The sequence below is a fragment of the Leucoraja erinacea genome, chromosome 9 (assembly GCF_028641065.1).
Source record: "Leucoraja erinacea ecotype New England chromosome 9, Leri_hhj_1, whole genome shotgun sequence".
NCBI classification, from domain to species: Eukaryota; Metazoa; Chordata; class Chondrichthyes; order Rajiformes; family Rajidae; genus Leucoraja; species Leucoraja erinaceus.
The window spans coordinates 19,431,488-19,445,286 of NC_073385.1; the positions used below are offsets into that span (position 1 = coordinate 19,431,488).

General features: G+C 49.7%; 1 protein-coding gene across 1 annotated transcript in view; it reads right to left on the reverse strand.

The window, feature by feature from the left end:
• The window catches only part of brf1b (BRF1 RNA polymerase III transcription initiation factor subunit b), a 315,095-nt gene that overhangs the window by 118,047 nt on the left and 183,249 nt on the right, over positions 1 to 13,799 (reverse strand). The window contains exons 7-8 of the mRNA XM_055640253.1: positions 13,166 to 13,259; positions 5,944 to 6,070 (exon numbers count right to left, since the gene is read on the reverse strand). Of these exons, the coding sequence (XP_055496228.1) occupies positions 5,944 to 6,070; positions 13,166 to 13,259 (221 nt within the window). The remainder of the gene's footprint in view (positions 1 to 5,943; positions 6,071 to 13,165; positions 13,260 to 13,799) is intronic.

Consider the following 13,799-nt stretch of genomic DNA (forward strand, 5'->3'; position numbering starts at 1 on the left):
GCCGTGCCAGACGCAGTTTATCTGGTGGCAGTCGTCGTGCTCGTGCATGGAGGGGTGGGCCGGTAGTCGGGATATAATGTACAACTCCGTGGCTGGGGGTTGCTGAATGAAACTGCGGAGTGAGAATGTCCGGGAACGCAGCCAAGATTCGTGCGTATCGGGAGTCCACGGACGCCAGTGGCCGCCCCACCGATTGACCCAAGCGCAATGTGATCGGCTCCATTGTAGTGGCGTTGACCAAACGCTGACGCCCGACGTCCACCATGAGGGAATGCGTCCGGAGAAAATCGGCCCCGAGCAATGGTTGGGAGACGTCGGCAACGGTAAAGTTCCATGAAAAATGGCAGGAGCCGAGCACGATGGGAACCATGCGCAGTCCATATGTGCGGATGGGGCTGCCGTTCGCCGCGGTGAGGACGGGCCCCCGCTTACCGGAACGAATGTCGGCCAGCGAAGGGGGCAGGACGCTGAGCTCCGCACCTGTATCCACGAGGAAGCGAGTCCCGGAGCGCCGATCCCAAGCGAAAAGGCGGTGAATTTGGCCGGCCACCGCGGGGACTATTGGCAGCCGGCCCAGGCGTTTCCCGGGAACGTGCATGGCTGGCGGCATTGTCGTGCTGCAGCACCCCAGCGCTGATGGAAATAGCACCAGCTCCTTGTGTTCGTGCTATTTTGAGCTTGCCTGCCCCTGCTGGTGGTGCCTGCAGCTTGCTGGCGCTGGACTGCAGGTGCAGTACCCCTCACTGCCGCTGGGGGTAATCGTGCTGGCCGTCGGGCTGGAGCTGTCACTCCTTCCACAGCTCCCCCACCCCACCGGAGGAAATCGGGAGCAGCTGGGGAGACGTCACCGGCGTGCCTGCCGACGGCCAGCGCGTTGACATCATCCGGGCGCGTCGACCTCAGCGCGACCTCGTCTCTGCTGACGCCCAGCGTGCTGACGTCATCAGGGCGCGCCATCCACATGGCGTCGGCGCGCCTCCCGAGGGCCCGAAGGTCGTCAAACGAGGCGTCGGTGAGTTGCAATCGAATGTAGGCCGGCAGCAGATGCAGGTAAGTGTACTCGAACAACAGGCACGGCGTGTGCCCGTCTAATAACGCCACCATTTCCTTTAGGAGGGTAGATGGCCGCCGGTCGCCCAGGCCCCCCATATGCAGGATCCTACCTGCCCGCTCCATCCTACTTAGTCCATAAATTTGGAGCAGGAGCTGTTTCAGGCCGAGGTATTTGTCATTGTCCGGGGGGTCTGCGAGGAAGTCCGTTACTTCTTCCACCGCATCCTGGTCGAGGGCTCCCACCAGGTAATAGAAGCGGGTGGCATCGACCGTGATGCCCCGCAGGTTGAACTGGGCCTCCGCCTGCTGGAACCAGATGAGCGGCTGTGTGGTCCAGAAGCTGGGCAGTTTTACGGAGACCGCGTCCAGAGACAGGGTCGGGCTGGCGTGTGAGGAGGTAGGGCTTTGTTCTGTCTCCATCATGATGCCAATGGAGCGTCGGGGGTCACCAATGTAGTGCGTGGGTCTCAGAATGAGGCAAGTAGTCCGCAGTTTGAGAAGCACTATACTTTATTTCCTCCCGGTTCAGGGGAAGACGAAACCAGGGGAAGATGGCACCCAAACCCTGCCTTTTATACCCTCCGGCTAAGGACCGCCTCCGGACTGCACCACTCCTGTGCCGAGGGGTTCGGCAGTATAATGGGACGACCCTTAGGAGCCGCCACAAGTTATTATTATCTTGAATCCAGACAAAAAGGAACTGGAAGTGCTGCAACCTTCGGCAAAAACACCAAGTGCTGGAGGAATTCAGCAGGTCAGGCAGCATTTGTGGAGGACATGGATAGACAACCTTTTGGGTCAGGACCCTTCTCTTCAGGTCTCTCCTGACTCCGTTAGTTAGGGTTGTTTAGAGACGTTTACAGGTGTTTATAGGGGTTGCGAGGTGTTTAGAGGGATTTAGAGGGGGTTGGAGGTGTTTACAGGGCTTTAGATGGAGTTTAGAGAGCTTTAGGGGTGTTTTGGAGAGGTTTAGAGGGGTATAGTGGGATTAAGTGTTTACAGGTGATTAGAGGGGTTTAGAGGGGTTTATAGGAGTTTAGAGGTGTTTGCAGGGGGTTTAGAAGGTTTAAAGGGGTTTAGAGGGGTTTACAAGGTTTAGAGGGGAAAGGCGGGAACGGGGTACTGATTGGGGATGATCAACCATGATCACATTGAATGGCGGTGCTGGCTCGAAGGGCTGAATGGCCTACTCCTGCACCTATTGTCTAGACACCTCTAAAACCCTCTAAACCCTTCAATCAGTCTGAAGGAAGGCTCTGACTCGAAAGGTTGTCGTCAGTCCTTTCCTTCTCTAGATGTTAGACACAAAATGCTGGAGAAACTCAGCAGGTGAGGCAGCATCTCTGGAGAAAAGGAATGGGCGACGTTTCGGGTCGAGACCCTCCTTCGGTCTGAACAAGGGTCTCGACCCGACACGTCGCCCATTCCTTTTCTCCAGAGATGCTGCCTCACCCGCTGAGTTACTCCAGCATTTTGTGTCTACCTTTGATATAAGCCAGCATCTGCACTTCTCTCTTCCACACTTCTCTAGATGTTGCCTGACTCGCTGAGCTCCAGCACTTGGTGTTTTGCTCATGATCTTGAATGCGCGGCCTTGAAAGGGGGGGAGGAAGCGGATCCTTTCAGGGGGAAGGGAAGCATCTGCCCAGGGAGATGGCGATGGTGCAGAGGATGGTCACTGACGGAGCCAGCAGAGATGTGCCGTGACCTGTTTTCCTACGGTACAATGCCGGCAGTTCAAGTGGTCAGGGTTTCCTGTCGGGGTCTCAGTGTAATGAAGCCCCTGGGAAGGTCTGGTGTTGATGCAGAGTGTGAGGCAGGAAGACTCCGCTCCCGTCCGGCAGAAGGTACAGAAGCTCAAAAACGCGCACCACCAGACTCAGGAACAGCTTCTTCCCCTTCTGTTATCAGGCTTCTGAACGGTCCTTCCATAAGCTTGGGTACTGTCCGATTCACCTCTAACCCATTGCGGACATTGGAATTTGTCTGTGGAACTGATGCGCTACAATGCTGAGAACTATATCCTGCACTCTGTATCTTCCCCTTTGCTCTACCTGTTGTACTGGAGTTTGATGGTTGTATTTGTGTATGGTATTATCTGATCAGATTGGATAACATGCAGAACAAAGCTTTTCACCGCCTTGGTACATGTGACAACAATAAAGCTAAATATCGATTCCCTTAATAAACAAAGATGTCCATCTTCACCACAGCGGCTGAACCTCTGCAGCCTCTTGAGAAGAGAATTCCACATATCGATGGACCTCCAGTATAGAAACATTCCTCTCATCTCTGTCCTGAACGGCTCATCCCTTAATCTCTTCCCTCCCCGTCAAGTCCGATAAGAATTTGGAGACACAAGGAGCTGCCCATGCTAGAACACAAAGTGCTGCACAGTGCATGGCACGGTGGCGCAGTGGTAGAGCTTCTGCCTCACAGAATTCTGACGGAGTTTGTACGTTCTCCCCGTGACTGTGTGGGTTTACTCCGGGTGCTCCGGTTTCCTCCCAAACTCCAAAGACATACAGGTTTATAGGTTAATTGGCTTCTGTAAATTATAAAATGTCCCGAGTGTGTGCGTACTGCCAGTGTATGGGGGTGATCGCTGTTCGGTGAGAACTCAGTGGGTCGAAGGGCTTGTTTCCGCATTGTGTCTCTAAAGTGCAAAGAAATGTCATTGCATCTACCCACACAAGGAACTGCAGATGCTGGAGGAAGTTGCCAGGACTAGAGGGTGTGAGCTACAGGGAGATATAAGTAGGCTGGGTCTCTATTCCATGGAGCGCAGGAGGATGAGGGGAGATCTTATAGAGGTGTACAAAATCACGAGAGGAATAGATCGGGTAGATGCACAGAGTCTTTTACCTATAGTAAGGGAATCGAGGGCCAGAGGACATAGGTTTAAGGTGAAGGGGAAAAGATTTAATAGGAATCCGAGGGGTAACGTTTTCACACAAAGGGTGGTGGGTGTGTGGAACAAGCTGCCAGAGGATGTAGTTGAGGCTGGGACTATCCCATCGTTTAAGAAACAGTTAGACTGGTACATGGATAGGACAGGTTTGGAGGGATATGGACCAAACACAGGCAGGTGGGAAAGTGTAGCTGGGACATGTTGGCCGTTGTGGGTAAATTGGGCCGAAGGGCCTGTTTCAACACTGTATCACTCTCTGACTATAACTCAGCGGGTCAGGCAGCATCACTGGAGGACATCACTGGAGGAGCATCTCGATCTAAAACATTTTGTGATAGGAATTTTGTACGTTTCAATTAGATCACCTTTCATCCTTCACAAACCTAGAGAATTCAAGTTCAAGTGAGTTTATTGTCATGTGTCCCTGTATAGGACAATGAAATTCTTGCTTTGCTTCTACACACAGAACATAGTAGGCATTTACTACAGAACAGATAAGTGTGTCCATATACCATGATATAAATATATACACACATGAATAAATAAACTGATAAAGTGCAAATAACAGAAAATGGGTTATTAATAATCAGAGTTTTGTCCGAGCCAGATTTAATAGCCTGATGGCTGTGGGGAAGTAGTTATTCCTGAACCTGGTTGTTGCAGTCTTCAGGCCCCTGTACCTTCTACCTGAAGGAGGCAGGGAGATGAGTGTGTGACCAGGATGGTGTGGGTCTGATGATACTGCCAGCCTTTTTGAGGCAGCGACTGCGATAAATCCCCTCAATGGAAGGAAGGTCAGAGCCGATGATGGACTGGGCAGTGTTTACTACTTTTTGTAGTCTTTCCTCTCCAGGACGCTCAAATTGCCGAACCAAGCCACGATGCAACTGGTCAGCACGATGCAACTGTGCACCTGTAGAAGTTAGAGAGAGTCTTCCTTGACAAACCGACTCTCCGTAATCTTCTCAGGATGTAGAGGCGCTGATGAGCTTTCTTGATTATTGCATTAGTTCTCGGACCAGGAAAGATCTTCAGAGATGTGCACGCCCAGGAATTTGAAGTTCTTGACCCTTTCAACCATCGACCCGTTGATATAAATGGGGCTGTGGGTCCCCCTCCAACTCCTTCCAAAGTCCACAATCAGTTCCTTGGTTTTGCTGGTGTTGAGGGCCAGGTTATTGTGCTGGCACCATATGGACAGTTGCTCAATCTCTCTTCTATACTCTGACTCATCCCCATCAGTGATATATATCCCACAACAGTGGTGTCGTCAGCGAACTTGATGATGGAGTTCGCACTGTGATTGGCTACGCAGTCATGGGTATAGAGTGAGTACAGCAGGGGGGCTGAGCACGCAGCCTTGAGGTGCTCCCGTGCTGATTGTTATCGAGGCTGACACATTTCCACCAATACGAACAGACTGTGGTCTGTGAATGAGGAAGTCGAGGATCCAATTGCAGAGGGATGCGCAGAGACCCAGTTCTGCGAGTTTGGTAACCAGCTTGGAGGGGATGATTGTGTTAAATGCCAAGCTGTAATCAATGAATAACAGCCTGACATATGAGTTTTTGTTATCCAAGTGGTCCAGAACGGAGTGGAGGGCCAGCGAGATCGCATCCACCGTTGATCTGTTTTGGCGGTAAGCAAACTGCAGTGAGTTCAGGTTTTTGTCGAGATAGGAGTTGATTTGCTCCATGATGAACCTCTCAAAGAATTCAGCCCCCATCAACTTAAACTCACCACTTATGACAGTTACCCCAAACCACCTCCAGCTCCTCTCAAATCAATGTTTGTGGCACTTTCTCCAGTGGTTGATTAAGGGCCTGTCCCACTTGGGCGTCATTTACGTGACATAATTTACGTGCGGTACCCCAGGATTTTGTGAGGCTCAAAATCCTCGCGCGCCACCTGTGTGACACCCAAATGACGCCGAGTGGGACAGGTCCTTTACTCAATGTCTCACATCTTTACAAACGTACCTGCCGCAGTCGAACCTTTCTCTTCCCCGCCGTGAATGAGGGCGGGTCACACTCTTGTTCCAAGTCAATCTTCATAAACTCATCAATCGTTAACTGACTGGTTGGTGTCTCTTCAAACTCGTTGAGCCTGGAACAGAAGTCAAAGAAGTTCAGCTAAATTGTTGAAGTGAATCACATCTACATACATTGTACCTAAACACGCACAGCTTGGCTTGGAACAGCGCTGCCCAAGACCACAAGAAATTGCACAGTTGTGGATGTAGCCCAGTCCGTCACACAGACCACACTCCCCACCATTGTAGATGTAGCCCAGTCCATCACAGACCACAAGCCCCACCATTGACTCCATCTGCACTTCACGCTGCCTCGGGAAAGCAGCCAACATAATCAAAGGCTTGTCCCACCCCGGTCATTCCTTCTTCTCCCCACTCCCGTCCGGCAAAAGGTACAGAAGCTTGAATGCGCGCACCACCTGACTCAGGAACAGCTTCATCACCTCTGTTATCAGGCTTCTGAACGGTCCTTCCATATGCTAGGGTATTGTCCGATTCACCTCTACCCCATTGTGGACATTGGACTTTGTCTAAGGAACTGATATGCTGGAATCTTCAACAAAAAATGTCACACAAGAGACTGCAGGAATCTTGAGCAAAAAATAAAGTGCTAGAGGAACTCAGCAAAGCATAGCGAATGTCTTCTTTATCACTCTGTGTGCTTGTGTACAACTCCACTTTCAACAAGTTATGGACTTGCATCCCCAAGATCCCTCTGTACATCAATGCAGTGATGCAGTGGTAGAGTTGCTGCCTTACAGCGCCAGAGACCCGGGTTCAATCCTGACTGTGGGTGCTGTCTGTATGGAGTTTGTACGTGAGTTTTTCCTCGGTTCTCCGGTTTCCGCCCACACTCCAAAGAAGAACAGTAAATTATTATCCGAAGGGTGTGTAGGATAGGGTTGGTGTGCTGGGATCGCTGGTTTGCAAGGACTCGGTGGGCTGAAGGCCCTGTTTCCACGCTGTATCTGGGAACTAAAACTAAAGGCTTTGCCATTGACTATATACTTCCCCTTACAGTTGATCTCCCAAGTGCAACTCTTCACACTAGTTTGGTTGAAACTCCATCTGCCATTCCCCTGCCCATTTCTGGAGCTGATCTTTATATCCTGTTGCATACTTTGGCAGCCTTCCTCACAGTCCATGATTCCAGCAATCTTGGCGTTATCTGCAAACTTACTAGCCAACCCGTCTACGATTACGTCCAAGTCATTTATATAATTGGCGGTTTGCTCTCACAGAAAGATCTACTGATTATTTTCCAGTCTGTAGACAAAACTGCTGGAGAAACACAGCGAGTCAGGCAGCATCTATGGAGCCAAGGAAATGGTCTTGACCCGAAACGTCAAGACCCTTCTTCAGACTGATGTGGGGGGGGGTGCGGGAAAAAGAAAGGAAGAGGCGGAACACCTCTTCCTTTCTTTTTCCTGCCCCCCCCACATCAGTCTGAAAAAGGGTCTCGACCCGAAACGTCACCTATTCCTTCGCTCCATAGATGCTGCCTTACCCGCTAAGTTTCTCCAGGATTTTTGCCTACCTTCGATTTTCCAGCATCTGCAGTTCCTTGTTAAAAAATTTCCGGTGTGTTGTGCCTCTTGGTTCCTTACTCATTCATACCTTCTGTGTGAAGGTTAAACTACTATTTATGTGGTGTCGTAGCATGTTTCCAGGTCATCGCTGAGTACAGTGGAATCAATGAGTGATGCTCTTGTTGTTGAAGCCGGCAACTGATTATAAACCCACGTAAACAACAATTGAAATATATGCAGGAACAGGAGGAGGCGTCACAAGTCTAACCATTCAATGAGATCACGAATGATCTAACCATCACTCCATCTGCTGTGTTACTCACACGGAGTCAGAATGATGCAGTGTGGAAACAGGCCCTTCGGCCCAACATGCCCACACCGGCCAACATGTCCCGGCTACACTAGTCCCACCAAGTTGCATTTGGCCCATATCCCTCTAAACCTGTCCTATCCGTCCATGTACCTTCTTCTTGCGATTTGAGGAAGGACATTCTTGCTAATGAGGGAGTGCAGCGTAGGTTTACAAGGTTAATTCCTGGGATGGCGGGACTGTCATATGTTGAGAGAATGGAGTAGCTGGGCTTGTACACTCTGGAGTTTAGAAGAACGAGAGGGCATCTCATTGAAACATATAAGATTGTTAAGGGCTTGGACACACTAGAGGCAGGAAACATGTTCCCAATGTTGGGGGAGTCCAGAACCAGGGGCCACAGTTTAAGAATAAGGGGTAAGCCATTTAGAACGGAAACGTGGAAACACTTTTGCTCACAGAGAGTGGTGAGTCTGTGGAATTCTCTGCCTCAGATGGCGGTGGAGGCAGGTTCTCTGGATGCTTTCAAGAGAGAGCTAGATAGGACTCTTAAAAATAGCGGCGTCAGGGGATATGGGGAGAAGGAAGGAACGGGGTACTGATTGGGGATGATCAGCCATGATCACATTGAATGGCGGTGCTGGCTCAAAGGGCCGAATGGCCTACCCCTGCATCTATTGTCTATTGTCTATTCCTCGCATGATCTTGTACACATCTATAAGATCACCCCTCATCCTCCTGCACTCCAAGGAATAGAGTCCCAGCCTACTCAACCTCTCCCTTTAGCTCACTGCCTCTAGTTGTGGCAACATCCAGCAGAGTGATTTCAACCACAGTGTTCACACTACTTTTCCCCAGTCCCTTCTTCTTCTTCTTCTTTCGTGTGGCGTGCACAGTCTAAAGTTGTTGGACAACTTGTTCTATTTGATCTTCCATTTGTGCATGTCGAGTTGATTGCATTAGTCGAAACAGGGCGGACCACATAAAGGTTGTAATCTTCCACCCATCCAGTCCCCTCAGAGCCTCACACAGTGTGGAAATGGGCTCTTCGGCCCATCTAGCCCATGCCGACCAATATACCCTATCTACACTAGTCCCAACTGCCTGCATTTGGCTCCTATCCTCTATTTTGTCCTATCCCTGTACCTGTCCAATGTTTGATAGTACCTGCCCCTCACCTTAAACCCATGTCCCCCAGTTCTCAACTTCCCCCACTCTAGGTAAAAACCTCCGTGCATTCTTCCCATACACTCCCAGAATGTTACACACTTTAATATAACAAATGTTTAAATGGAAAAATAAAACTGACAAGAAAGTTTGGCAGGAACACAGACTGAAATATGCCACCCTCACTCAGTGTGGCCCCATATGGAGGTGACCTCACTGCTCTCTGGACTGAGGCTGCATGGCAGCTGTGGCTGAACATAGAAACATAGAAAATGGGTGCAGAAGGAGGCCCTTTGAGCCAGCACCACCATTCATTGTGATCATGGCTGATTGTCCCCAATCAATAACTCGTGCCTGACTTTTCCCCACTAGCCCCTAGAGCTCTCTCTTAAATCCATCCAGTGACTTGGCCTCCACTGCCCTCTGTGGCAGGGAATTCCACAAATTCACAACTCTCTGGGTGAAAACGTTTTTTCTCTCCTCAGTCTTAAATGGCTTCCCCTTTATTCTAAGATTGTGACCCCTGGTTCTGGACTCGCCCAACATTGGGAACATTTTTCCTGCATCTAGCTTGTCCAGTCCTTTTATAATTTTATAAGTTTCTATAAGATACCCCCTCATCCTTCTAAACTCCAGTGAATACAAGCCTAGTCTTTTCAATCTTTCCTCATACGACAGTCCCGCCATCCCAGGGATCAATCTCGTGAACCTACGCTGCACTGCCTCAATCACAAGGATGTGCTTCCTCAAATTAGGAGACCAAAACTGTACACAATACTCCAGATGTGGTCTCACCAGAGCCCTATACATGTAGGGAATAGATCGGGTAAACGCACACAGTCTCTTGCCCAGACATGGGAATCAGGGACCAGAGGACATAGGTTTAAGGTGAAGGGGAAAAGATTGAATAGGAATCAGAGGGGTAACTTGTTCACACATAGGGGGGTGGGTGTATGAAACGAGCTGCCAGAGGAGGTAGTTGGGGCAGGGATTATTGCTGATTTAACAGTTAGACAGGTGCATGGATGAGACTGGTTTGGAGGGATAACGGTCAAACACAGGCAGGTGAGACTAGTGTAGCTGAGACATGTTGGTCGGTGTGGGCAAGTTGGGCGGAAGGGCCTGTTTCCACACTGTATGATGCCACAATTCCCAGTACTGTGTCCAGCGCTGGGTGATGTTGAAACTGTGGGAGGGGAAGCACATCAAAGGCACATCACAGGCTCAGAGATGGGGTTAAAGGACTGCTGCTGCTGTGGCTACTGACACCTCTTCAGACTGTGGCATCCGGCCACGGGTGAGACATTCAGTGGAAACCCGTTCGCCATCCCACATGGATGGAAGAGGAGCTCAGGTCACGCCCTGAAGGCTCTAATCTCCGCGCCAGGTCTTCCATCAGCTACGAAGGGAATCTGTGATATGATTCACTGCGGGAGGTGACTTGCTGTCATATCTCTGACATTAACACAGCCACAGTGGACTAAAGTAAGTCAGGAGCAGAATTAGGCCATTCGGCCCAATGGGTCTACTCTGCCATTCAATCATGGCTGATCTATTTTTTCCTCTCAACCCCATTCTCCTGCCTTCTCCCCATTACCCGTATTAATCAAGATAGTATGTGTGGGGTGAACGCTGGTCGGCGTGGATTCGGTGGGCCAAAGGGGCTGTTTCTCTATCTCTAAACTAAACGCCAGATCCACATAGCCTAAGCAGCAGATGTAGTCGGCTCAAATGTCCCACCAGTGAAATCCATGCAGAGCTTGTATGAGTCAAAACATGTGCACACAAATTGAGAGCACACAAGAGTGTATGTAGTGATGGTGATATAGCTCGGGCTGGCATGCAGCACTGGGCATGTGTGTGTTTTAGTTTTAGTTTTAGACATGCAGCGCGGAAACAGGCCTTGTGGCCCACGCTGACCAGCAATCACCCGTACACTAGTTCTATCCTACACACTACGAGAATGATTCCAGGAATGAGTGGGTTAACATATGAGGAGCGTTTGACAGCACTGGAGTTTAGAAGGATGAGGTGGGACCTCAAGACTAAATAGTGAAAGGCCTGGAGAGAGTGGATGTGGAGAGGAAGTTTTCACTAGTGGGAGAGTCTAGAACCAGAGGTCACAGCCTCAGGACGTTCCTTTAGGATGGAGATGAGGAGGAATTTCTTTCGTCAAAGGGTAGTGAATCTGTGGAATTCATTGCCGCAGAAGGTGGTGGAGGCCAATGGATATTTTTAAGGCAGAGATAGATAGATTCTTAATTAGTATGCGTGTCAAGGGTAATGGGGAGAAGGCAGGAGAATGGGGTTGGGAGGGAGAGAAAGATCAGCCATGATTAAATGGTGGAGTAGACTTGATGGGCCAAATGGCCTAATTCTGCTCCTATCAAATGACCATGAATTTATGAACTGGGGACAATTTTACAGAAGCCAATTAATCTTTGGGAGGAAAACTGGAGCAGCCAGAGAAACCCCACGCGGTCAGGGGGAGAACGTGCGAACTCCTCACGGATAGCACTCGTAGTCATGATGGAACCCGGGACGCTGACGTTGTGAGGCAGCAACTCTACCACCTGGCGCAATGTAGTTCATTGTGTGAGAACCAGTGCGTTTTATACTACATTACGTGATAGTTTGGCGTACCTTGTACCTTCCGAAGAGTCCACCAGGGACTATCCTGGAAGTTGGACAATTTTATACTGGACAATTTTATTTTTACATTTATCGAGCCAATTAAGCTACAAACCTGTACGCCTTTGGAAGAGTGAAAGATCTCAGAGAAAACCTACGAAGGTCACGGCGAGCGGGAACATGCAAACTCCGTACAGGCAGCACCTGTAGTCGGGATGGAACCCGGGTCTCCGGTGCTGCATTTGCTGTAAGGCAGCAATTCTACCCCTGCGCCACCGGCACCTCTATAAAGTTTAAGGTTGTTATTTTGTTTTTCAACTGCATAACATGTATGTTTATTAAACGTGTATAGATAGCAGCACCAACTTGTGCACAAAATCACAGCGATCTGAACAAAATTGAATTGAAATTGCTGCCAAGAGCTTGTTTATTTTACCAGCCTGCTGGCAGGATTAGAATCAGCTAATAAAGAGATGTTAGACAAACATGGAATGTTTTCTCTGGAACGCTGGAGGTTGTGTGGAGACCTGATGGAAGTATATCACATTGTGAGAGGCATAGATGGGATAGAAAATCATAATATATTTAACCAGGGTACAAATGTCAGATTTTAAGGACATAGCTTTAAGGTCAGAGGAAGAAAAAGGAGATGTGTGGGGCAATTATGGGTTCCTATGCAGGCAGAGGGGATTAACTTGGCATCATGTTCGGCACAGACATTGTGGGCCGAACGACCTGTTCTTGGGCTGTCCTGGTCTGTGTTCCTGCCAAACACCACTCCCAGGAAGCATAAGCAGCGACTAGAGACAAGATAATGAAAGCTGAAGAGCTCTGACGATGATGGGCTGCACGGTGGCGCAGCAGTAAAGTTGCTGCCTTACAGTGCCAGGGACCCGGGTTCGATCCTGACTACGGGTGCTGTCTGTAGTTTGTACGGTCTCCCTGCGTGGGTTTTCTCCGAGATCTTCGGTTTCAATAGACAATAGACAATATGTGCAGGAGCAGACCATTTGGCCCTTCGGGCCAGCACGGCCATTCAATGTGATCATGGCTGATCATCCCCAATCAGTACCCCGTTCCTGACTTCTCCCCATATCCCCTGACTCCGCTATCTTTAAGAGCCCAATCTAGCTCTCTCTTGAAAGCATCCAGAGAACCTGCCTCCACCGCCCTCTGAGGCAGAGAATTCCACAGACTCACAACTGTCTGTGAGAAGAAGTGTTTCCTCGTCTCCGTTCTAAATGTCTTACTCCTTATTCTTAAACTGTGGCCCCTGGTTCTGGATTCCCCCAACATCGGGAACTTGTTTCCTGCCTCTAGTGTGACCAAGCCCTTAACAATCTTGTTTCCTCCAACACTCCAAAGATGTACAAGTTTGTAAGTTAATTGGCTCGGTATAAATGTATAATTGACGTTAGTATGTGTAGGATAGTGTTAGCGTGCAGGGATCGCTGGTGGGTGCGGACTCAATGGGCCGGATTTCAACGATGTATCTCTAAACTAAACTAAAGGTATGAAGAATTTCCATTCACCTTTTCCTGAGCGTTGATTCACAGACTTTGACCACGCGAATAACCTCCTTCACAGTCCTCCTGAAGTCGTGCATCCTGGCAGCAACCAGCAGAGCTGGGAAAACACAAAGTCAAACTCATTCCCCAAAGACAGAGGGTAAAGCAGGCTGCAGTCACACACAGACAACCCAGACACAGATAAAACAGCCACGTATACAAACACAAGAACTCAACAACAAGCAGGTGTAAGGACTCTGTTATTCAAGTTGGCTCCTTCTGGGGCAACACACAGCGGCGCAGCTGGTAGAGCCGCTGCCTCACAGCACCACAGACCCGCGTTCCATCCCAACCTCGGGTCTGTCTTTGTGGTGTTTGTACGTTCTCCATGTGACCTGCGTGGGTTTTCTCCGGGTGCTCCGGTTTCCTCCCACATCTTAAAAGGCGTGCGGGTTTGTTGATTAATTGTCCTATCTTCTGGGGGAAGATACAGGAGCTTGAAAATCACACATCCAGACTTCAGAACAGCTTCTTCCCCACTGCCTGGCACAGTGGCGCAGCGGTAGTGCTGCCTGTACGGAGTTTGCACGTTCTCCCCGTCACTTATGCGCCACATATTCAACGGGACCTCCGGGGGGGAATTTCAAGTACGCTCTCA